Source organism: Cricetulus griseus (assembly GCF_003668045.3).
Source record: "Cricetulus griseus strain 17A/GY chromosome 1 unlocalized genomic scaffold, alternate assembly CriGri-PICRH-1.0 chr1_0, whole genome shotgun sequence".
NCBI lineage: Eukaryota > Metazoa > Chordata > Mammalia > Rodentia > Cricetidae > Cricetulus > Cricetulus griseus.
In genome coordinates, this window is record NW_023276806.1 from 259,945,606 (window position 1) to 259,968,823 (window position 23,218).

Sequence of the window (23,218 nt, forward strand, 5' to 3'; positions counted from 1 at the left end):
TGCTAGATGATGCTTCCTCCCTGATGACAATTGGACCAGGTACCAATCTGGTCACAGGAGACAGCCAGTTCAGGCCCCTCATCCACTATTGTGAGGAGTCTAACCTGGGGTCCTCCCATAGACTCCTGGGAGATTCCCCTGCACCAAGCTTCTGCCCCGCCCCGAAATGGCCCCTATCTGACCACAAAGCCTGAGCACAACTCCTAGAAGCAAAGATGTGAAATAGTGCAGCCTACTGCAACAAATGGAACCCAGGATTGCAGGGAACCCAGTCCAGGATATATCCCAGGGGGGAAGAATGAGTCCAAGCAGACATGTGCAGGGACCTTCATGACAACCAAGAGGTGAAAACAACTTGTGCATGGGTGAACAGAACAAAACAAGGACCCGTCCACACAGTGGACTGTTGTTCAGCCATGAGAAGGAACGAAACTCTGACATAGGCCACAATATGAAGCCAGGAAGTGCTCATGCCAAGGGAAATAAGGTAGACACGGGGCCACGGCTGTGTGATTGCATTTAATAGGAAGTGTCCAGAGCACGGAAACCCATTGAAACAGAAAGCAGGTAAGGGAAGCAGGGGAAGGTGAGAAAGAGCTGAATGATGGGGCATGACCTATGTGTGCACTCTGTTCACAGCCACGGGTCTCAGGTCACAGGAACTGCACCTTCATTCAAACCCACATGCTCCCATGCTGGGGACAGCACTGGCCCTGATTATGGACATAGAGTTGGTCCAGGGTTGCCCTTCCCCATGCTGGAGCCTTCTCTAGAGAGGATGCTTTCTGGCATCCTTTAGCCTTTGTCACAACTGTACTCTGTGTCCATCTTCCCCGACTGACATCCCTCAATTCTTCTGTGACACCACAGGACACCCTTGTAAGCTACTCAGGCTCAGATTCATTTAGGAAGCTGAGTGTTGTTAGGAGGAAGGCTGGGCCTCTGCAGCTGGTGTAGACAGCCACCTGTTCGTGCCACCTGCTGGACTTGGGCAAGGAGACTGGTCGGCACATCTGAAAGCCAGAAGCCCCAGCAGGAAAGGTGGGAGCCAGTCCCACTTCCAGGCTCTATTTCTGGTTCTTTTCACGGGCTGTCACGAAGTTTAGCAGGTCAATGGCAGTGACAACCCCAAACACCATCTGCCGCTCGCTGGACATGCCATTGCTTTGGTCTGAGGAAAGGAAACAGCTGCTAGATTAAAGGTGACGGGAGACAGAGCTGACCTGAGGCCATGGCCTGTGGGAAGTAAGAGACCCTTCCCCAGCCTCCAAACAGGAACAAAGAACCAGCCACTCTTGGCTCCAGCTGAGCCATGTGGACCGACCCAGAGAGCAGTTTCTCTCACCAGCCCTAATGTAGGATGCTGGGTGCTGTCTGGAACAGAAAACTAGAAACCAACCCAGGCTCCCCACAGTGGACGGCCTTGGCAGGTGCTTCCTCTCAGCCCATGGCCCACAGGCATGTGCAGTGCCACTGCCAGGGCAAGCCTCAGGCCTCTTTCTGTCCAGAGTCCTTCCTGGTACCCACAGCCTATTTTCAGTTCAGCCACCTGAGTCTGTCTGCAGACAGGTTTCTCAGACTGGAGCTTCCCGTCAGCTTGGGCCTGGCCCTACACCACACATGGGCCTAGGCAAAGGGCCATAGCAACAGTTGTCTATCAGTTTGACAGGATATGATCTCGGTGTAGGTGGGGCTTGCCCACACATGTGAGGGCCTGAGAGGTACATAGGAGCTTCCAGTAGGGGTGTCCTGGCCTGAGACTTTCCCTGGTTCACCAGTTTTAGGGTCTCTAGGCTATGACTTGTCCCCTGGCCCTTGGCACATGTCCACCTCCTAATGGTGGGCTGGGCCTTCACGTCAGACACCCCCCTCCCACACACACACACACATGTTCTATCAGGCCTGTTATCAGGAGAGCCATTGCTGGCACAGTCCTTGAGAGGTTCAGAAGGTCACCCAATGTCTAAAGACAGAGGCCCCTTGGGAGAGACCCATCAGGGACAGGCGTCTCATTGGCCTTTCTGGAACCCCAGGAAAGGACAGGGAAACTCAGAAGAATTCAGCTGCTTGATTGGCAGTGACAGCAAGGCTTTAGTTAGACTGCCTGATTCCCCATGCAGGGTTTGATGGGGAATGTTTTATGTCTGTGACAACACTCTGCACTGTCATTCCAGCAGCCCCTGAAGTTGGAATTCATGCTTTTTTTTGTTGTGTTTCTGCGATGCTCAAAGATTGGGAGTCCCCCCCATGACCCAACCCAACCTCAGGGGTCCAGGGCCCACAGCCTTGGAAAGCTGTGATTCTGAGCATAAGGGTCACTTCCTAGGGGCTGGGATGGGTGAGGCGTACATACCTGTGGGCCCCCCCACCACTCCTGACCAGGCCTGGTCTCGTGCTGTAGAGCCAAGGACGGGAGAGGGGTTAGACAAGGGGCCGCCCCCATATGCAGGCCAGCCTTGGGGCCAGGTATAAGGCCCTCCCAGTTCTTATGGATTGAGGAATGGAAATCAGCACCCTTTACCCCACTGGGACCTGAGAGTGTCAGTTCCACCTGCAGATGCTGACCCTGGGAAGGCTCTCTGAGAGCAGGAAGGACAGACTGTTTCATATGCACAGAGAAAGTGTGGCTCACAAGCTGTCCTTCAGAGCTTCCTTTCAGAGTACCCCTGGAGCCCATCAGAACCAATCATTATCTCCTGGTGATATGTCCCCAAGGGCCAAGAATTCCAGCTGTCATGGGTTTCTCTGCCCAGCACCCTTAAAGACTGCCTGCTGTTTCAGCCTGTGGGGCTAGGAAGGCACTGTGCTATCTAAACAAATGGCATGAGGGCCCACTGGAGCATGATCTGGCCCTGTGTGTCCTTTGAGTACATGACTGGATTGACAGGCCCATGGAGAGAGATTCAGGATGTGAAAAGCTATGGTGGGAAGATGAGGATCACGGACTCCCCCCATCACCCACTAGGGAACATCCCTGCCTACTGCACATAGTAGGAGTGTGTGCCATGCATGAGAGCCCGGGCCAGTCATGGCCAGTGTCCAGGGCTTAACACCCTCACTCCCAACAAGAACCCACCACCCGTGGGCCCACTCACATTGGATCTGCTCATGGATCACCAGGGCGAAGTGGTCCATCTCCAGGATGTGGGAGAGCATGCCCAGTGTGTCAGTTAGGTGGATCTGCAAGAGAAGCTGTGTCCATGCCTGCCCTCAAGGACAGGCCCTCAGAGATCGCAGCCCCCAAAGACTTGAAGAAGGCCAGAGGCGCAACATTCGCCATAGCTGACCAGATGAGTTTCAAGTAGAAAAGGCCCCACAAGGCTTAGAGCCGTTGTCTCTGTTAAGGCAACCTGTCTGAATAGTGACTTGCCATTTGACTCTAGTCCATGGCCAAACTAGTGGACAGACCGCTGCTTGTGGGGTCTGTGAAAAAAAGATGGACCAAGAGTACAGAGTTATTACTGACAGTGGTGACTTCCAACTGAAGTGACCCTGAACCCCCAAAGCAAGCTATCTAGTTTCCAAGGGGTGGTATGGCTCAGGGACCCACCTCAGGCACACTATGCCCCACCTTAAAGGCCCAGCTTGCTCTCACATTTCCATTTCCTATCTGGAAAATGCTCATACCGGTTTGAACTGCTTGTAGAGGACTTTGCAGACTTCATCTGATGGCTGCACCTTCCCAGCAAGCAGGGATGACAGCATGTTCCCAAGAGTCACCATACCTAGGATGGCCCTGGGAAAAGCATAGAATTTGGGGGGAAGAAGAGGCAAGGTCAGACAAGGTCCCTGGCCAACTCTGAAGGGCTTCAGCAGGCCTGAGCATGGCAAAGGTAGCTTTGGCAGGACTTATCAAGCTGTTAGATTTCATTCCTAAAGCTAGCCATCAAGGCCCATCTCCTTATTTGGCCACTGACTCATTCCTAAGACAAACCCCCAATGTCCAGCTATCAAAGTATTGAAGTCTAGCAATCAAATGCCACCCTTTGGCTGCCCTAATTAATATGCCCAATCAAAAATAACCAACTCATCCTAACTTGGGGTTTCCCCCTTTCCCTTTAAAAACTGCCATTGGTCTATGGGCCACATCTGTCTCGTCCTGCGTCCCCCCCCAAGTCATTCCCCCCCTACACACCCCAGGGACACTTTCTTCCCCCTTCTCCCTCGTCCTCTATCTCTGCCCTTGGTCTTGGAGTGTCTTGTTTCACTGATTTCAAGGTCCTTTCAAACTCGAACCAGGAGCTGGAGAAATGGTTCAGTGATCAAGACCTGGGTTTGGTTCCCAGCACCCACATGGCAGCTCACAACCATCTGTAACTCCAGTTCCAAATCTGATATCTTCGGACTGCCATAAGCACACGCACGCACACACACACACAGGCAAAATAATTGTATGCATGAAAATAGTTTGGGGGATGGAGAACAGAGAGGGACAAGTAAGCTTAGAAGTCCTGTGGTGTTTATGTCCCCTCAGGGGTCCATGGTGACCAGCCATCAGACTTTTGAAGCTGGATGTAGGATGTTGGTCAACTGGACCTCCCTCCCATGCACTTTTCTGTGTGTGTCCCTCAGGGTGCCTGTCACCTGCTCCCTAGGGCAAGGTGGGCCTGCATACTAACAATGAACTGGGGGACAGAAGTATTGAGGCCCCAAGAGGTAGTATGGTCTGATCTCAGCTGCTCAGGGGCAATGTAGTCAGCAGGCTGTGGTTCTGGACATTGTATACAAAGTGACCACACTCAGCCATCACTGCCCATCCCATTTAGTGACATGGACACAGAGGCCTGGAGAGCGGGACCTAGGACCAGGTCAGAGCCATGGACTGGGGTGAGCATGAAACTGACCCGGACGTGTCCACCACAGGTGCCTGGTCAAAGCCTTTCTCCCGGAGGATGGTGATGGTGTGCTCACAGGTGACTGTGGGCAACACAGTCAGTGGTGCTGACAGGGTCAGCTCTTGAACACGCAGATGCCACCACCTGAAGGAGGGGGCAGAACAGGGTAGGAAGAGGCCGTGTGAAGCAGGAGATAGGGCTGTGAGAGACCATGGTGGGAACCTGGATGGCTGCCGTTCCCCAGTCATCCCCAGATGACCAAGCCAGGCAGCACCCTTACCAAGGCCTCTTCACCGACAGCTCCTCCTTCATGAAGCCCTTCTGCAGCATCCACTTGTCACTCAGGAACTTGGACCTGCAGGGTCAGGGTGTCACTGAGGCCTCTGTACCCAGTGGGAGGCACCTACACGGTCAGGGACAAATTTCTGAGGGCCTACAACTACCCTGGGCCTTACTGCTTCAGTGTATGTCAAAAGGATGGCAGAGCTCCAGGGAGGCAGAGAACTCAGGGTTACTGGGCATCTAGGCTGAAGGAACCAAGGAGGTCGCTTCTGGAAGCCTCTGTGGTCAGGACCCCTTTTGCAGGTTCCTGGGCAGCCTCCTCGGACCCTCAGGTCTGCCTCAAGAGAGGGGGGGCCTTTCCCATTCTGACCAAAGGCTGCTGAACAGGCTACAGAACTGTTACAGGATCTGTCCAAGGAGGCAGGCTGAGGAGCAAAATAGGACAGAGGTGGCCCCTGCTCCAGCACCAATGTGAAGTACATACCCATGTACTCTGCTATAAAATGTTCAAGTGCTTCTGGCCCCTTGAGCACATGCATACACTCACACAAGACAGAACCGTGTGCACACAAAACAGGCCAACCATGTGCTGGGGAGATGGATGGCCTTCGGGCTTGCTTGTCACCCCCTGCCTGAGAGACAGCAGGATATCCGTGCACTATGCCTGCCCTACCAGGCTGCCAAGCCCCGCACAAACATTACTCTATGGCTGTCAGGCCGTGGAGGAAGTCCAAGGAGCCATTCTTGTCCATGAGGCCTGCTGCAGAGTAGCTCCCCCTAGTTCAGCCAGGAACCCAGGCAGTTGACAGGACTTCAAGCCTGCTGGCCACAGGTAGCCAGGCAGATATCAGTACCAACAAAGCCTCAGCCTACTGAGCAAACAAGCACATCACCCCAAGTCCTATGAGGACCCAGCTGGGATACACCCCCGCTCCCAGGTGGAGTTAGGACAGCCAATGAGGCTGCAGAGTTGGTGAGCAGGAAGCAAACTAGGATTCCCCGCCCCCCCCACCCCCTCCGTAAAAACATCAGTACAGCTTGGCCCATGGCACCCAGAAATCCAATGGGGCAATGAAGACAAACCCAAGAGACTAGGACAGAGAGTCATAACTGTCTGCCCAGAGCTGTTGCCATGGACACGTGCATGCGTATACACACACACACAGGCTCAGGATAGAACCATGCAAAGTGAACCCTGGCTGTGAAGACATGGAGAACCCTGCGGCTAGCGGTCTTACAAGGTCCAGCTTTCTGCTGCCCTTTCCCAACATCACACCGTCAGCACTTAGGAGACAGCTGCCAGGATGGGCAACAGGGACCAGGGATGTGTCTTACATATAGTTCCGAACAGAGTCAGGCAAGATGACCACACAGCGCTGTCCTTTCTGTAGCTCCTGGGCGGCCTTCACAGCCACAGCCATGGCGCTGCCTGAGCTTCCACCTGCCAAGAGGACTGTCAGATTTGCCCACAAGCTTGTGTGTTCACCCATGTGCATGTATAGCCCACACATCTGTGCCAATACTCTAGAAGGTTCTGTGGGAACCACTCAGGCATGCATCACACACATGGTCTGGAAGGGTTCATACATTCTCCGGAAGGATCTGTGGACTCTCCGCATCATCTTCCTCCTCACAGCCAACAGAGCCTACATCTCATAATGAAACACTCACTGGGGAATTGAGGAGACCCTGGGGCAATAAGGTGACTCAGGCTAAAGCCTGACCCCAAACCAAGAGCCAACCATTGACTGCTCATAGCCATCATGCAAAGCAAGTAGGTGATACCAGGTCTCACGTAGAGTCCCAGGTTCACTGACACTGACCATATAGGTAGGGCCCTGGCCCTGGCCCTGGGACCTCCAGAGAGAGCCAAAGACACTGTTGCTGCCTCTCCAGTTGGGGCTTCTCCGGACTCAGCCTAAGAAGGTGCAAGGCAGTCAGAAAGGTCATCCTAATGCCTCTCACAGAGGACCATGGTCCTGCCATTCATCTCTCACACTGAGTGCATGGTATAAACTCACTGAGAGCTCAAGCCCCAAGTCTCCTCCTAGTGGTCATGCTGAAAGCTCTTGTCAATCAGCACAGCTTGTTCTGGCTCTCCGAATAGAGCTTGGCTGTTGAGGACCCAGCCATTTTGAGACTGCCCTATCCTAACATGACTCAGAACAGGTGGGGCCACATTTATAGGGCAAGTTGGGGCATGCTTGGTGTTCTCCAAATCTCCAGCTTAACTCAAGCTCCTGGTACTCTGCTGCCCCGTGGTCAGGCAGTGGTGCCCTGTCTACCCTGAGCAGGGTGACTGAGGAGCCCAGAGTGGTACCACCAGGTAGCCTCTGGATGTGCCTTGTCGCCACAGACAACTACGAGGGCAAGAAGTACCGTCCCAGCTCCCTCCCGACTCCCTCGCCAACCCCTTCAGGGGTCTGGGGCCCAGCACACCCTAGCCTTGAGCTGCTGCAGATTGAGCCTCCTTTTCAGGCATGGGGCGTTTCTGAATGAGGGAATGACACCACAAGAGTTTGCCACAAAAACTAGGACAAATTGAAGCCTGGGCCCTGTGCCTCATGCTCTCGTCTCCACAGGTGATCCCAAGAGGCTGCCAAGGACAAGCAAACAGCTAAGGAAGGACAAGCCTGGACGGATGGATGGATGGGAAGGGAAGTTACTACAGTCACACAACCTCAGAGTGTCCTTGACTTTCATGCGTTTGGAGTAGGTAGCACACACATCGTGGAGCATCCTCCATGCCGCCACCCACAGGGCCCTCAGCCACTCACCACACAGCAGTCCTTCCTGTGCGATGAGCATGCGGGCAAAGGTGAAGGACTCCTCATCATTGCTCTTGAACCACTTATCCACCACCTGTGGCAAGACCAGGTCGTGGGCCTCAGGGGGTGGGGTCTGGCAGCAGTGGTGGGGCAACCTCTGGGTCTGCAAACCTAGACTTCCTTGCCTTTCCATGCCCCATTATGCTTTGTGGCGTACTCGGATCACCCACATGTTTATGGGTCTGGTGGCCTCGGCTGGCAGTGGCCGTCCCACACCCACCCTGGCCATCCTTGTCTGTCCTTCCCTTTGCATCTCAGAGCCTGTGTCCAGCAATGACAGGTGTGAATCTGGACACACTGACGGGCTTCACCCTGACTCAGCTCCTGTACCCACACTCCCTATTCTGTCCCCTCCACACTTGGGTCAGCTAGAGTGCCAGAATGCAAAATGAGTTAAGGATCTGGCATTCCCACCTCCCCCGTGCCTCTGCCTGGGGGAGCACTTTAGCCCAACCTACCGCCCTGTCCAGCACTGTTGGGATGAAGTCATAGCCGATCCCTTCCACCTCGTAGGCCGTTTGCTCCGTCTGGTTCAGCTCCTCGGGCTCCGCAAGGATGGACCCTTCGGGATCTACACCAATGATCTGCAGGGTGGGTGGCTTTAGGACTCAGGTCAGGAGAAATCCAACCCAAGGCAGCTGCCATTAGAAAGGATACTGCCGGGCTGGAGAGATGGCTCAGCGGTTAAGAGCACTGACTGTTCTTCCAGAGGTCCTGAGTTCAATACCCAGCAACCACATGGTGGCTCACAACCACCTTGAATGAGATCTGCATGCAGGCAGAAGACTGTATACATAATAAATAAATAAAATCTTAAAAAAAAAAAAGAAAAGAAAGGATACTGCCCCGCTAATGTCTGCCTGTTAATGACTAGTTCACGGGATGCATTTGTGTCACTCCCAGATCACAGGAAGGGAAATCCTGCAGAATCCCAGACAAGAAGCAGGAAGGCCACAACCTACCGGGCCTAATACCTAGCACAGTGCTGCTCTAGAAAGGGACCCAGTCATGGGCATTTGGAGAGCCTTTGGGGACAAAGGACAGCTCTGGAGACTGGCATTGTCCTGGAGGGTCATGAGAGAAGATGACTCCTGTTTCTTTGTGCCCCTCCTCATCAGGCCTACCCCTAACACAATGGTTCTCAAGCTTCCTGATGCTGCCTTTCATACATACAGTTCCTCGTGTTGTGCTAACCATCCAACCTTAAAGTTATTTTTGTTACTACTTCATACCTGTAATTTCGCTATTGTTATGAATCATAATGTAAATATCAGATATGCAAGCCCCAAGGAGGTCATAACCCCCAGGTTGAGAACCACTGCCCTAACTCAAGACAAAAGAGGACTGTATGTGGTGGCTTCTGGGCTAAGCCAGAGGGCTTCATCTCACTCAATAGAGCCCCCAGGACTCTGTGCACCCCAGGTTCCTCCCAGGACAGCAATACAGGGAGATAGGAATGTGGGAGGAAATCAGTTCCCAAGCAGAGGGACCTCCCACCCTGATGCCAACAGCACTGAGCCTCTAAACACAGCTCAGGCCACAGGCAAGAGAGCAAGTCCAGGCCCACCCTCTCAGCCACCCGTCTGTACCAGCGCCACCCATGACGTCACACTCACTTTACACCCAGGACACTTCTCCTTCAGCTTTCTGGCGATACCTGTGATGGTGCCACCTGTGCCTGCTGAAGCCACCAGCATGTCCAGCTTCCCTGGTGGGGAGAGGACACATTCTCAGGCCACGGCTCAGCCAGCCCTCCACTCTTTCTGTTTGGTTTGGGTTTTTCTTTTTTTCTTTTTTAACGATTTATTATGTATACAACATTCTGCTTCCATGTATATCTGCACACCAGAAGAGGGCACCAGATCTTATTACAGATGGTTGTGAGCCACCATGTGGTTGCTGGGAATTGAACTCAGGACCTCTGGAAGAGCAGTGGGTGCTCTTAACCTCTGAGCCATCTCTCCAGCCCCTTGGTTTGGTTTTTTGAAACAGGGTTTCTCTGTGTATCTTTGGTGCCTGTCCTAGAACTTGCTTTGTAGACCATGCTGGGCTCAAACTCACAGAGATCCACCTGCTTCTGTCTCCTAAGTGCTGGGATTAAAGGCATGCACCACCGCCCAGCGTAGCCCTCCACTCTTAATGACCACTGGTGGAAATACACTCATGGGAAACCTGGTCAATGAGATAAACACTACCTCCATCTGTGGACAGCATGCCCAAGGCAGGGGCTGCTGTCTGTACTGTGACCTTGGCCTTAGAACTATCAATGTAGCTGAATCTACAAGGAAGAGTCACAGCTGAGCAGCTAAAAGTCTGACAGAAGTTAAACTGTCAATGGTGAGCCTTCCTAGGCTGTCTGATTCTTGAGTGATTACAGATAAGCAAACTGGGTTTTTAGGAAAAATGGCTGAAGCTGAGGCTCAGAACTGGCCCAGGCTCTCTCAAGCTGCTCAGCGTCAGGCAAGTCTGAGCTGGGCAACTCAGGAATGCAGCAATGTGCACCAACTCTGCCAAATGAGAATTCTCACTCATAAAACCAGGTAAGCAAATACCTGAGCTTTTATTGGCCAGTTCCTGGGCACCAAACAGGTCTGTATCCTGGTCAATGCCAACACCAGGTTCTAAGTTAGAAAGCCAAGGGTGGGACATTCCAGCACCTTCTCCCATGAGGCACTCTTAGAGAGGTGTCCCATCAGCCCCAGGAGCTAGGCATTCAGTATGTATACATGGTTTCAAGAAGCCTCATGCCTATAATAGAGTAAACTAACTACAGCTAACACTGTGTAGCTCCAGATGTGAAATTCAATGCCACTAGCTAGGCATGTGGCTCACGCCTTTAATTCCAGCACTCAGGAGGCAGAGGCAGGTGGATCTCTGTAAATTTGATGCCAGCCTGGTCTACAAAGCCAGTTCCAGGACAGCCAGAGCTATACTGTTTCAGAAAAAAAAAAAAAAAAAAAAAAGGGAAAATGGGGGCTGGAGAGATGGCTCAGAGGTTAAGAGCACTGGCTGAGTTCAATTCCCAGCAACCACATGGTGACTCACAACCATCCATAATGAGATCTGGTGCCCTCTTCTAGCCTGCAGGCACACATACAAGCAGAACACTATATACATAATAAATGTTTTAAAAACAACAATAAAGTTGAAATGCTCCAGTTAGATCTTGATCCCCAGCTGTGAGGCCAGCACTAGCATATATTCAACAGCCCCCACAGCCTGCAGGACTCGGGGGGCTGAGCACAGTCTGAACCGAGTGTCTGGGACATAGGAGAGGCACAGGCGGAGGCCAAGAGGCCTCAGAGGAAGAGTGTCTCCAGAAACTGTCACAAAGATGGGGTTTGGTTTGTTTGTTTGTTTTGTTTTCTAAGACAGGGTTTCTCTGTGTAGCCCTGGCTGTCCTGGAACTCACTCTGTAGACTAGGCTGGCCTCAAACTCACAGAGATTCACCTGCCTCTGCCTCCCAAGTGCTGGGATTAAAGGCGTGCGCCACCACCGCCTGGCTTGAGGAACTGTCTTGATTATATTAACTGATGTGGAAAGACCCAGCCACTATAGGTGACACTGTTTCTTGTGCAGGAGGAAGTCCTGGACTATGTAAGAGCAGGGAAAGCGAGCTGAGCACTAGGTGTGCATGCATGCTCTTCCGTCTGCTCCTGAGTGTGGGTGTCACAGGACCAGCCTCCCCACAAGAATGAACCAGTACCGGAACTGTGAGCTGAAACAAACCCTTTCTCCCCTAAGTGATGTTTTATCACAGCAACAGAAATGAAACTAAAATAAGAAATTGTTGCAGTCAAGGAGAGTGAAGGGGTGGGAAGCACACACCGTCACACTGCTGCAGGATCTCCTCAGCGGTGTCATCGTAGTGCGCCAAGGGGTTGCTGGCATTGCGGTACTGTGCGGAAGAGAAGGGTTGTGAGCTGGCCGAAACCACCTACATCACGCTCGGACACTGGCCAGTCAGCTCCGTGCTGGCCAGCAAGTCCTGCAGCAGCCTAGAGAACCTCACCCGGGAAACCTCACGTGTCAAATACTGAAAGCAGGCCATCACTGTGTGAATTAATAATCCAGAAGTGAAATGAACAGGGGAGTAGACCTTGGGGTGCAGGTTCTCAGACATTCTGCATCTTCAGAGCCCAAGGGTCCTCCAGAAAGGGCAACCCACCCTCAGTGCCGACCAAGCACAACTGGGTTGTGCCCAGTGGGATAGCCTTCCAACACTGGCACTGGGACAGCAGAAACCAAAGGCTCTGCCACTGAGCAGAGCCCTGGAGCACCTCCCCAGAGGAAGTACTGCCACCCTGCTGGGCAGAGACCAATCTCCCAGTCTCCCAACAGAGTACCACAGGAAACACCACGATCGAACACAAATCCCTAGCCACAAATTTGCCCCTCGGGGGAGCGGGGGAGGGTCAGGGTGGGGTAGGGGAGACACCTGACCTGGTCTAGAATGTGAGAATTGGGGATTTCATTCTTCAGTCGCCATGCCACTCCCACGTGAGACTCGGGGGAATCGAACCTGGCATTGGTGGGTGTCCTCACGATCTCAGCTCCCAGAGCCCGCAGCACATCCACCTGTCCGTGGTAAACCATGGCTTTATCACTGGGGTTAGTCTCTGTGCCTAGGCACCAGCCTAAGTGGCACCCTCCAGGGCCCTGCCCTTTTATCCACCCCAGCTCACCTTTTGTTTTTTGTTTAATTTTCAGTGGGTAAAGAAAGACTTACTAAGGGTGAGGACTCAGAGGGATGCACGCACTCACACGCACGCGCGCGCGCGCACACACACACACACACACACACACACACACACACACACGCATACACACTTGGCAAAGAGACTGCATAGCAGAATGAGGACATCCTGGAAGCCAAAGTGCCACTCCCACCCCATCCCCTTTTTACTCACTTGATGCAGCAATAGCCCATCAAGCCTTATCCTCCCACTGGCCACGCCCTCCACCTAGCCCCACCCTAGGCTGCCCAAGGCGCACCTTCTCCATACTCATCTTCTCTGGCATCACTATAATGCAGCGATAGCCCTTCACAGCAGCAGCCAGAGCCAGCCCGATCCCTGGGGGTCACATGCAGAGGGTGAGAGGGGCCAGTGCCCAAACACCTGTGCCTCCCTTCCCCTGCCTGGGACACCTGGGACAAGCCCCAGAAACATGGAAGGACAAAGGGACCTTGTTCTGGGGAGGAACCCACACTCTGATGCCAGCCTTTTGAGGATGTGTTTCTGGGAGTGAAGCTAAGCAGACCAGCTGGCCAAGCTCTCCCTCTTGACCTCCCTGGAGGTCTGCACAGGCCGGGACTTTCAGCCTCTACTCAGCCTCACCTGTGTTCCCAGAAGTTGGCTCAATGATCGTGTCCCCAGGCTTCAAGGTCCCAGCTCGCTCAGCATCCTCAATCATGCGAAGGCTGATGCGGTCCTTCACACTCCCTCCCGCATTGAAGAACTCACACTTGGCCACTGAAAGCCAATCATGAATCAGAGAGGGGAGAGGACTCTGGCTCCCACAGATTGCTGCCACCCTCAACTACCCTATACATCCCCAGAATGAGGGCTGGCTGGGGTATCTGCCGTGTAGGGCATCTCTATACCCATTGCCCACCTCTGTACCAGGACATCCCTGGTCACAGCTGGCCTGTCTCCCACCTGCCTTGCAGACCCATGACAGCACTAAGTGAATGGGGAAGACAGTGAAGAACCCATGGGCCGAAGGTTAGAAAACAGGTCCTAGCAGAATGAGTACATACAGTAGGTGGCTGGGTTTGAGCCCACACACTCCTGCCAAGGCAAGCAGTTTAAGCAGCCCCACACAGACCACCTTAGTCCTGAAACTTCGAAGCCCCTGTCACAGTTGCCACAGACTCCTCCATCCTTGATTGCCTCCATCATCCTTGGTCAGCGAGCCTAATCTTTAGACTCCGCCCCCTCACCTGACACCACCTCCTTCCATGCTGGACCCTTCCTTGCTCTGTAGCCTTCCTCCCCACTCTACTCCAGAATATTCACAGACCACCTCCTTAGCTGCTTCTTGGTTCTGAAACATACCACAGACAGACTGTCCCCCAAAGTTAGATGAGAATCCGTGGGCGTAGAGGGGCTTTGTTTGATGTCTGCTCTCTTGACTGAATGTCAACCTCAGATCTTCGACACTGCTCCCCCAGGCTGAGCCAACTTAGCCCTTACTACAGATAATAGCCCAGGCTATGAATGCCCACACCTCTGCTTGGGAACGGCTCCCTCGAAGGAACCCCTTCCTGAATGACCTGCATTCACCTGGAACCTAATCACTCTTTGTGGTTGGGTGACCTGCCAGACTCCATGATAGACAGAAGCTTCCTCTACAGGCATGGTTGTCACTCAGCAAAGCTCCATCCCCATGCACGGGGATGGGAGTAGGGCTCTCCACTCCTCCTGAGTCAAAACCAACCCACACAATCTCCACATTGACACACTCTGTCTAATACGGTGGCTCATACCTTTAATCCTAGCACTCGGGAGGCAGAGGCAGGGCAACCTCTGTGGTTCAAGGCCAGCCTGGTCTACATAGTGAGATCCAGGCCAGCAAGAACTACACAGTAAAACCTTGTCTCAAAAAACAAAACAAAACAAACAAAAAGATACACTCCCTCAGTGCTTAGGCTTCACTTCTGCCTTTGACCTCTACAAAACCTTCCCAGGCGGCCAAGTTTCCCTGGCCATCAGTTAGAGAGGTGCTACCTCAATCACCGACATATATCCTACATCCCAGATGACCCCACTGCCAACACCCCCAGAGCCTCAACTATGAGTCACCCCAGGGCCCTGGTCCAGAATGGAGGCAGCCCCAGCAGAGCCAGAAACTCACACAGCTCGCACTTGAGTCCTGCATTCTTCGAGATCTTGTTGATTCGGACCATGGGGGTGTTCCCAATTTTCCTCAGAATATCTGGCAAAATTTTTGGTGGTTTGGTCCTAAGACAGAGAGAGGATGCCATTCAGGAAACAAAACAGAATAGCAGTTTGAGCCTGGGCACCATGGGCATTTATGAAATCAAGACTCACAGAACTGTCTCAGGGAAGGACCATGGTGGTGGAAGGCCTGGCAGACACACACATGGTAGAGATCACACTCACACACACACACACACACACTCACACTCACACATACACCCAAGAACAGTGCACCTTAAGTGTGAGGGACTTGGACCCCACATAACTTCTGCTCCCTAGGTCTGAAGAGGCCCTTGGGTCTCATAGGATGCTATGGATGGAAAGCCAAGTTAGGAACACGATGCTCTCTATCATTTTGGCAAGTTCTTGTAAATGTTAATTTTTATTCCCAGTGTGAAAAAAATCAAAATACCTGAACATGGCATCACACGTTAGCACTCAAAACGCTGAGGCAGGAGGTTTGCCTGGACTACAGAATGAATCACAGACCTCCCCCCCCCCCCCCCGTCAAAAAAAAAGCAAAATTGTCACACTTTAATACCCAGTCAGGAGTACTTCTTGGTGGCCTGACTCCTAACGGCTCAGAAGCCTTACACACACATATAGAACCTTATTCTCTTGGTCCAGGACACTTGGACAAATGAGGTCTCAAAACTGACTACTCACTAGATGGCGTGACAGCTTGCCTTTCCTCCCACGTGGATGCCACATGGTCTATGAGTTAAGATAAAGTAATGCCCCCAAAGATGTCCTCTCTCAGATTTGGGGTCCCCCTCTGAGCAGCACGCCCACTGCCTCAATGCTGTGTATCTTGATAAATTCTCTCAATTTGTCTCTGCCTGTCTGGTAAAATCTTTTACCATTGGTACTACCAGCTTGTCCAGCACCAGCTTGTGTGGCATTTTGGTGACTGGCATGGGGAAAATTACTGGGCTCCTCTAGGAGACAAAACAGATGACCACACTGTGTCTCTTACTCTGGCTTTAAATTTTTTTTTTTTTTGAGACAAGGTTTTTCTGTGTAGCCCTGGCTGTCCAGGAACTCTGTAGACCAGGCTAGCCTAGAACTCAGGGAGATCCACCTGCCTCTACCTCCTAAATGCTGGGATTAAAGCCAAGGGCCACCACCTACTGGTTTCTAGGAACTTACCTGCTAGAGATGGCATATTTCAACAAATTCTCTCCCTTCTCCTCTTTGAGCCCTGGTAAATTCTTTGACTGCTGGAGTCCCAGCCTTTCCAGATGCTATTTCCCCTAGCAGCAAGCTACTGTCTTGAACTAAAAACAGACAGGCACCTGTAATCCTAGTACTTGGGAGGTCAAGGCAGGAGGATTGCTGTGAGTTCAAGGCCCAGGCCAATCTAGGGTATGTAACAAACAAACAAACCCCAACTTTGAGACAAAAGACCCAGCCTCCATCTAGAAAATCTTCCCTGAGAATCCTAACCCTCTGGTCCTTCAGCCTCCAGCCCCCTGAAGACTTCCTTTCCATTCAGTTCCCTAAGCCACTGAGGTACCTCCCTTTCAGGAGTGTGTCTTCACTGCTGATAACCAGACATTCTCAGATATCTGCCACTTACCAGTGGCACATACCCCAGAGTCCCCAGAAGCCTGGCATTACAGGACTAGCAAGGCAAAAGTGGTATATAGAAACAAAAGGCCCAGCTGGGTGGTGATGGAGCACACCTTTAATCCCAGCACTCGGGAGGCAGAGGCAGAAGGATCTCTGAGTTCAAGGCCAGCCTGGTCTACAGAGTGAGTTCCAGGATAGGTAGGGCCATACAGAGAAACCCTGTTAAGAAAGAAAGAAAGAAAGAAAGAAAGAAAGAAAGAAAGAAAGAAAGAAAGAAAGAGAGAGATAGAGGGGGGAGGGAGGAGAGAGGGAGGGAGGGAGGGAGGGAGGAAAAAATGAAGGGAGAGAGAGAGGGAGGGAGGAAAGAGAAAAAGAAAGAAAGAAAGAAAGAAAGAAAGAAAGAAAGAAAGAAAGAAAGAAAGAAAGTAAGTTCAAGGCTGGCCTGTTCATACTTGCCCCTGGGGACAGGGCTATGGCCCAGTGATAGGTCAAGCCTGCCTGTGGCTTCTGGACTGCTCTGTAGTATTTCAAAGCACAAAGCACTTTCCAGAACAGTCCTTATATGTCTCTGCCTCCAAAGGCTCAGTGGTGGCTGCAGGTCCACTCACTCCCTGCCTATACCTCGTTGCACTCATCCACCCTGCGCCCCACACCCAGACTTCAAGGCTGCGGGGGCCCTGGCTTCCTGCCTGCCTGCCCCAGGCTTCTCACACTGGAGCCAAATTGACTAAATAGAAGCCTCAGACACCTTTGGCCTCTGGTCAGGGGAGGAGTAAGGAATCTGGAGTTCCAGGGTGGGAAGAGAAGATGCCTGAGTGCCAACACGCAGCAACAGGCTAGACTCCAGCCAGGTCTGCCAGAGAGGCACAGTCTTGCTCTGCAGAAGAGCTAAATGTGCTCCCTTCCCAGGCCGACTTTGGTTGGGCTCAGAAAAGTGGAGATAGGCTGGGACAAGGCCAAGAGCTCCTGACCTTCAACCTTGGGAGGTGACACAGGCTGGGGACTCAGGTGTGCTCACTCAGAAAGTTGTCAGGTGCTTGTACAGGTGATGGCTCAGATCTGTCACCTGACCCAACTGCCTGTGCTTTGCCAGCACAGGAGGGTAGCCCCACTGGACCTCAGAAACCCCAATTCGCCATCAGGGCTGCCTGCCCAGCTGTCTGTCCCTCACCCAGAAGCCCCCACACCAGGAACCTCTGGAACTGGCTGGCTTGTCTCACCCTATTCAACATGCGGCATCTTCCTCTCTGCTGATGTCTGGTGCCATACCAGGTTCCCTGAGCCAGTGCCTCCCTACTGGGACCTCAGTTTAGCGCCTGAGCCTTCCCTTGGACTTGCCCCCTGGTCCTCCAATGACTTCTGACAAAGGCAGGGCTGGTCAGCTGAGGACAAACCTGCCCTTAAGGCTGATGTGTGCCACACTCGTCTTTGAACAAACAGTTCCCAGGCCTTCAGAAGCCCTGGGGAGTTAGTTCTCCTACAGCCACAGGCTCTTTCCTGCTGCTGTGCTGTCAGTGCTCATCTGACCAGCCTCCACTTTATTCAATGGGCACAGCTTCTAGTTTGTATATTTCATTCCCTGCTCTGCTTTGGCCCCTTGAAAATGGTGCCTCCCACACGGGCCCAGCGCTTGCTCAGACTTTTGAACCAATAACCATAAATGTTGGTGGCCACACACAGGGAACAGGACTCTAAGATTTAAAACACAAATCCTTTCACCCACTTGCTCTAATCTGAAGACATTAGACTAAGGAAATGAAGCTAAACCTAAGGGCTTTTACAATAGGGCAGGAACCTGCACGGCTCTATCCTGGGCACTTAGAACAGGGTGTGACACAGGGCAAGCTCCTGAGCGGACTACTGACTGTGTGTGCAATGGTTTCTAATTGGAGCTATTGCAAATAAAGTTATGGCAGGTATCTATCAGTGCCATTGACAGTCTTTGCCCAGCCATAAACGAAACCCACAGGCGCCAAACACTCAGTACATGTGAGCTATAGTACAAAGAAACCTTGGCTCCATGGGCCTGGCCTACCCTGTTTCGATCCTCCTCCCCCAGCCCCCATAGCGATCACTGAGTGGGGGATCCCACTCTGAGCCTGGTAGCTGTATGCCCCCAATCCCCTGTTCCACCCCTCAAAGAAACGGGCCCACCAACTTGGGATCAAAGCCGAAGACTTACGGCTCTGTGTGGTGATGTGGGGAGTCTGCTTTGGGCCTGCCCAGCTGCCAGGTACATCGGCTCGCGGTATCAGGTGGGATCCATAGGCGTTCACTGGCCCCTGAAGGGCCCTTCTCTAGGTGCCCTTTCCCAGAGTGCACCTCCAGAGGCTGGGGGCACCTTGCAGAGCCATCTTCACACTGGGATGTCCCTGAAGGCATGCTGGGCTCTATCTGTGGAGGGAGCAGAGATCTGTTGGTTTAGAGTTGACTCACACATCCCCTGTGGGAGTGACACTCCTCTCAAACAAACCCAGCAAGGACGGGAGAAAAGGCTCAGGCTCCAGCTGCTGTGGAAAATGGTTAGGTTCCTGTTCAGAAAATTAAACAGAGAATGACCACATGACCCAGCAATTTGACCCGAAGGCAGAGATCCAAAAAAAAAAAAAAAAAGATTAGTGTGTTCATTCTCTTGACAGCCTTGAGAACCAAAAGGTGAACATCACCCAAGGTCATGGATGAATGGGATGCACAAAAATGTGTTCATCCACACAATGGAATACTATTTAGTCACAAAAAGGGGTAGATGGGGCCATATGGAGATAGTTCAGCAGTGAAAAGTGCTTGCTTTGAAGTCACAAGGAGTGGAGTTCAGTCTCGGCACACGTATAACAAAAGCAGGGTGTCCCATGCACACCCAGACATAAACACAAATAAGTAAATCTCTCATTTTTTAAAAAAGATTTATTCATTTACTACATGTACTGTGTTCTACTTGAGTGTATGCCTGCACACCAGAAGAGGGCACCAGTTCCCATTCTAGATGGCTGTGAGCTACCATGTGGTTGCTGGGAATTGAACTCAAAAGCTCTGGAAGCGCAGCTCTCCAGCCCCCCACCCCTTTAAAGGCTTATTTATTATGTACACAGTGTTCTTTCTGCAAGTATACCTGCAGGCCAGAAGAGGCTCTCAGATCTTATTACAGATGGTTGTGAGCTACCATGTGGGTGCTGGGAATTGAACTCAGGACCTTTGGAAGAACAGACAGTGCTCTTAACTGCTGAGCCATCTCTCCAGCCCCAGTAAATCTCAATAAATAAATAAATAAATAAATAAATAAAAGGAATGGATGAACTTTGAAGACTTATGTTAAAGGAAAAAAGCCAGTCATAAAAAATTTCATTTCTAGAAATGCCCAGAATAACCAACTGTCCTGTGATTTGACCTTTGTGAGAGACCCAGAACAGGCAAATCAATAGGAACATAGCATAGAGGACTTCAAAGGCAGGGTGTGCAGAAAGAGATGAATCTGTTTGGCTTATGAGATGATCAAACACCACGAGACTGGCCCTATTTGCATTCTGTAGCTATGAGAAAACATACCGAGGGCAGGAGGGTTTATTTCAATTACAGTTTCAGGTTACAGCCCATCATTTCAGGGAAGGCAGGGCAGGAGGAACTTTTGCAGCTAGTCACATTACATCCACAGTTAACAGCCAGGAGAAATAAATGTGCCCACGTTGCCTGTTCTCACCTAGCCTTCTTGGGTCTAGAGAATACTGCATCCCACTGGACTGAGGCTTCTCCGATGTCAAGTAATAATTGAGACAATTCCCTACAGACAAGCCGGCAAGCCAATCTGACCTAGGCAGTCCCTCTGTTGAGACCCCATATCAGCTGACTCTAAAGTGTGTCAAGGTGACATTTCACACTAACCAAAACCTTGTATAGACAGTGACAGCAGTTGCACAATACTGAGGATAAAGTGACAAGAACTGCCTCCATATCGACCATTTCTGCACCTCAGACTAAACTGCAGGTTAAAATTATTCAGAGGTCAGATGTGTAGCTTGGTAGAAGAGGACACAGTGGCTGGCAAGTGCCAGGTCCGGGGTTTTATCCCCTTGTTTAAAAATAAATAAATAAATAAAACAAAAAGGGAAAAAGAAATGTGTGAGTACTTAACATGTGCACATATTCATGTTATTATTTCAGGAAGAATGCAGCATCACAGTGGCTTTAAAAAATCTTTTAAAGCAGGGTGTGATGGTGCACACCTTTAATCCCAGCACTTGGGAGACAAGGGCAGGTGGATCCCTGTGAGATCAAGGCCAATTTGGACTACATAGTAAGTTCCAGGACAGCCAGGACTATCTATGTAGAGACGCTGTCTCAAAAAAAAATATTTTTTTAGATTTACTAATATGCTTGGATGTTTTGCCTGAATGTATGTGCACCATGTGTGTGCCTAGTGCTCTTGGAGGCCAGAAGAAGGTGTCAAATCCCCTGGACTGGAGTTACAGATGATTGTGAGCCACCAGGGTCCTCTGCAGGAGCAGCAAGAGCTCTTATCCACTAATCATCTCTCCACATCCCCCAACATTTGTTTGCCTAACGTGGATAACCATTCTGGGGTTCTAAGAAATCTAAGCCTATCTGAAGTTCATCAGAGGGAAGGATGCCCACATGGGACCACCCTGCTTGGAGAAAAGACCACCATTATGTTATGTATATCAACAAAGAAGAACAAAGCCAGACACCTGGCAGTAATCCCAGGAGATAGAAACAGGAGATCAGAGGTTCAAGATCAGCCTGTGAAATTCTGTCTCAAAAGGGGATGTGAGGGGAGGAATAAACTTCCTTTGGAAAACACAAGAGACAGTCCAGGTGGTGGTGGCGCACACCTTTAATTCCAGCAGAGGCAGGTGGATCTCTGTGGTCTACAGAGTAAGTTCCAGGTCAGGCTCCACAGCTACACAGAGAAACTCTGTCTAGAAAAACCAAAAACCAACCAAACAAACAAACAAAAAACACAAGAGATGGAAGTTGACACTGGGTACTCACAAGTGTGCTGTGAGTACCAAGTCTGGACAGAAAGCCAGAGACCCCACTCCCCCAGACATAAGTGAGCTGATGCTTAACGTCCTAAAACAGGTGCAACCGTGCTGGTGGGGCACTGAACATCATGCCTGATGCCAGTAAGAGTCTGGAGTTCAGTCTTTTTTTTTTTTTTTTTTTTTTTTTTTTTTTTTTTTTTTTCGAGACAGGGTTTCTCTGTGTAGCTTTGGAGCCTGTCCTGGCACTCGCTCTGGAGACCAGGCTGGCCTCGAACTCACAGAGATCCGCCTGCCTCTGCCTCCTGAGTGCTAGGATTAAAGGCGTGCGCCACCAATGCCCATCGTGGAGTTTAGTCTTAACCTGGGCTACATAGACTGTAAAGGAGGAAAAGAATGAGGTGCGGGGCCAAGCATTCACAAGTGAAGTCAAGAGCCCTGTCCCACCTCACTCATGACCTTGGGGGATAACTAACGTTATTCAAAACTTGCCACCACCTCAGCCTCCAAGGAGCCGTGCTGAGGACGCAGCAGGGCTTCCCAGAAGGTGGTGGCCTAAGTAGGTGCTTCTCTAGTTCCTCCCAAAACACCTCCCCAGAGTGCCCTCCTGCTAGGCGCCGCTGGCTGCGAATCTCTCCAGAAAGCCATGCATGAGCGGGTGGCCCAACGCCATCCCTCGAAGTATCTTTGTCTAACAGGAAGCCACTGTGCCACCCGAAGCAGAACTCGGGCGACCGGAACCAGAACTCGCCTTGGAGAGCACGCTCCAGGGCATCCTGCGTCCCTCCCCGCCCTCACCAAAAGGCCACCCTTCCAATGGAATTTCCCGCACACCGTCTGGCCTCTTGACATTCGGAAGGGATGGTTGGGGACAGTGTGTGGAAGTGACCTGGGAAACCCTCGGCAAGTTGCAAGTTGTACAGCCCAGCCCAGGCCCCCCACTCCGCCGCGCCGCACATTCCTGGTCTCGCGCGCCCCCCGCTAGGCTCCCCACGAAGCACAGAACCTGCCCTCCCGCGTAGCAGCCACCCCGCGCGCCACTACTTCAATATTTACCCCACCCAGGGCCCCAAAAGAACAATTTGCGAAACACAGGTCTCCATCCAAAACGGGAAATCGATGAGCGGTACCAGAGCAGCGTGTCACCCTAAAACCTGGCTCCCCGCCCCTGAGACTCGCGGTCGTGGGGTCCAGGAGCACGTGGTTGCTCAGCATAGAGCTGGCGAGAGGTCGATGCTTGCGGGAGGCGGGCAAGGGATGCAGGTCTCAGCAGGGTAGCGGGGGTCGCCAGAGCGCCCTGGTTGGGGTGAGGGAGACTTTAACGACCCAGGGCACCCGGCTCTCGAGCTGGCATTGCTCTGAGCTTACAAGGTGCCGCTGATGCCAAGTCTGCGCGCAGGGGTGGGGAGCGCCCGAGGGCCACTGAACCCCGGCGAGGGCCTCACTGCGCGCGACAAGCGTCCAGAGCTTACCTGGACTCAGACGCGGGAAAGCGGCTCTGGCTGGGCTGGGCTGGGCTGGAGAGCGCGCAACGACAAAATCACCACTCAGATTAGGACCCGGTGGGTGGCCGGTCTGGCACCGACTCGGAGGCTCAGCGCAAGCGCTCGCGATTGGCCCGGCAATGGGGGCGGAGGGCCGGCACCCGCCAATCCCGGACCGCAAGCTGCTCCCACCCCTACCCCACCCCTTCCCTCCCCACCCCCACTCTGGCTCTGAAAGGGGCCAGCTGGACGCCCCACCTCCACACTCGGGTGTCTTG

The 23,218-nt window shown here is 52.2% G+C and overlaps 1 protein-coding gene across 2 annotated transcripts; it reads right to left on the bottom strand.

Moving 5' to 3' along the window:
• Positions 1 to 506: 506 nt before the first annotated feature.
• On the bottom strand, positions 507 to 23,034 carry Cbs (cystathionine beta-synthase). 2 transcript variants are annotated; one of them, XM_027394373.2, is made up of 17 exons: positions 22,929 to 23,034; positions 18,645 to 18,856; positions 14,805 to 14,911; positions 13,286 to 13,420; positions 12,942 to 13,021; positions 12,390 to 12,524; positions 11,775 to 11,844; positions 9,562 to 9,653; positions 8,404 to 8,529; positions 7,895 to 7,979; positions 6,453 to 6,558; positions 5,116 to 5,190; positions 4,845 to 4,979; positions 3,628 to 3,736; positions 3,096 to 3,180; positions 2,354 to 2,395; positions 507 to 1,171 (listed from the first exon to the last, which is right to left on the bottom strand). In XM_027394373.2, exons 2-17 carry the CDS (start codon positions 18,842 to 18,844, stop codon positions 1,068 to 1,070), a joined length of 1,686 nt encoding a protein of 561 aa, XP_027250174.1. In that variant the 5' UTR covers positions 18,845 to 18,856; positions 22,929 to 23,034; the 3' UTR covers positions 507 to 1,067. The 2 variants fall into 2 exon arrangements, with proteins under 2 accessions (XP_027250174.1, XP_035306639.1); XM_035450748.1 differs by lacking the exon at positions 2,354 to 2,395.
• Positions 23,035 to 23,218: the final 184 nt, after the last annotated feature.

Bases quoted from the DNA above. Each gene is read 5' to 3' on its own strand.
- Cbs (XM_027394373.2), bottom strand. From the start codon at position 18,844: ATGCCTTCAGGGACATCCCAGTGTGAAGATGGCTCTGCAAGGTGCCCC. The intron at 12,525-12,941 runs GTGCGCCTTGGG...TACCACGGACAG, and splicing joins AGAAGATGAGTATGGAGAAG to GTGGATGTGCTGCGGGCTCT. The intron at 3,737-4,844 runs GTCAGTTTCATG...TGCTTTTCCCAG, and splicing joins CCTGTGGTGGACACGTCCGG to GGCCATCCTAGGTATGGTGA.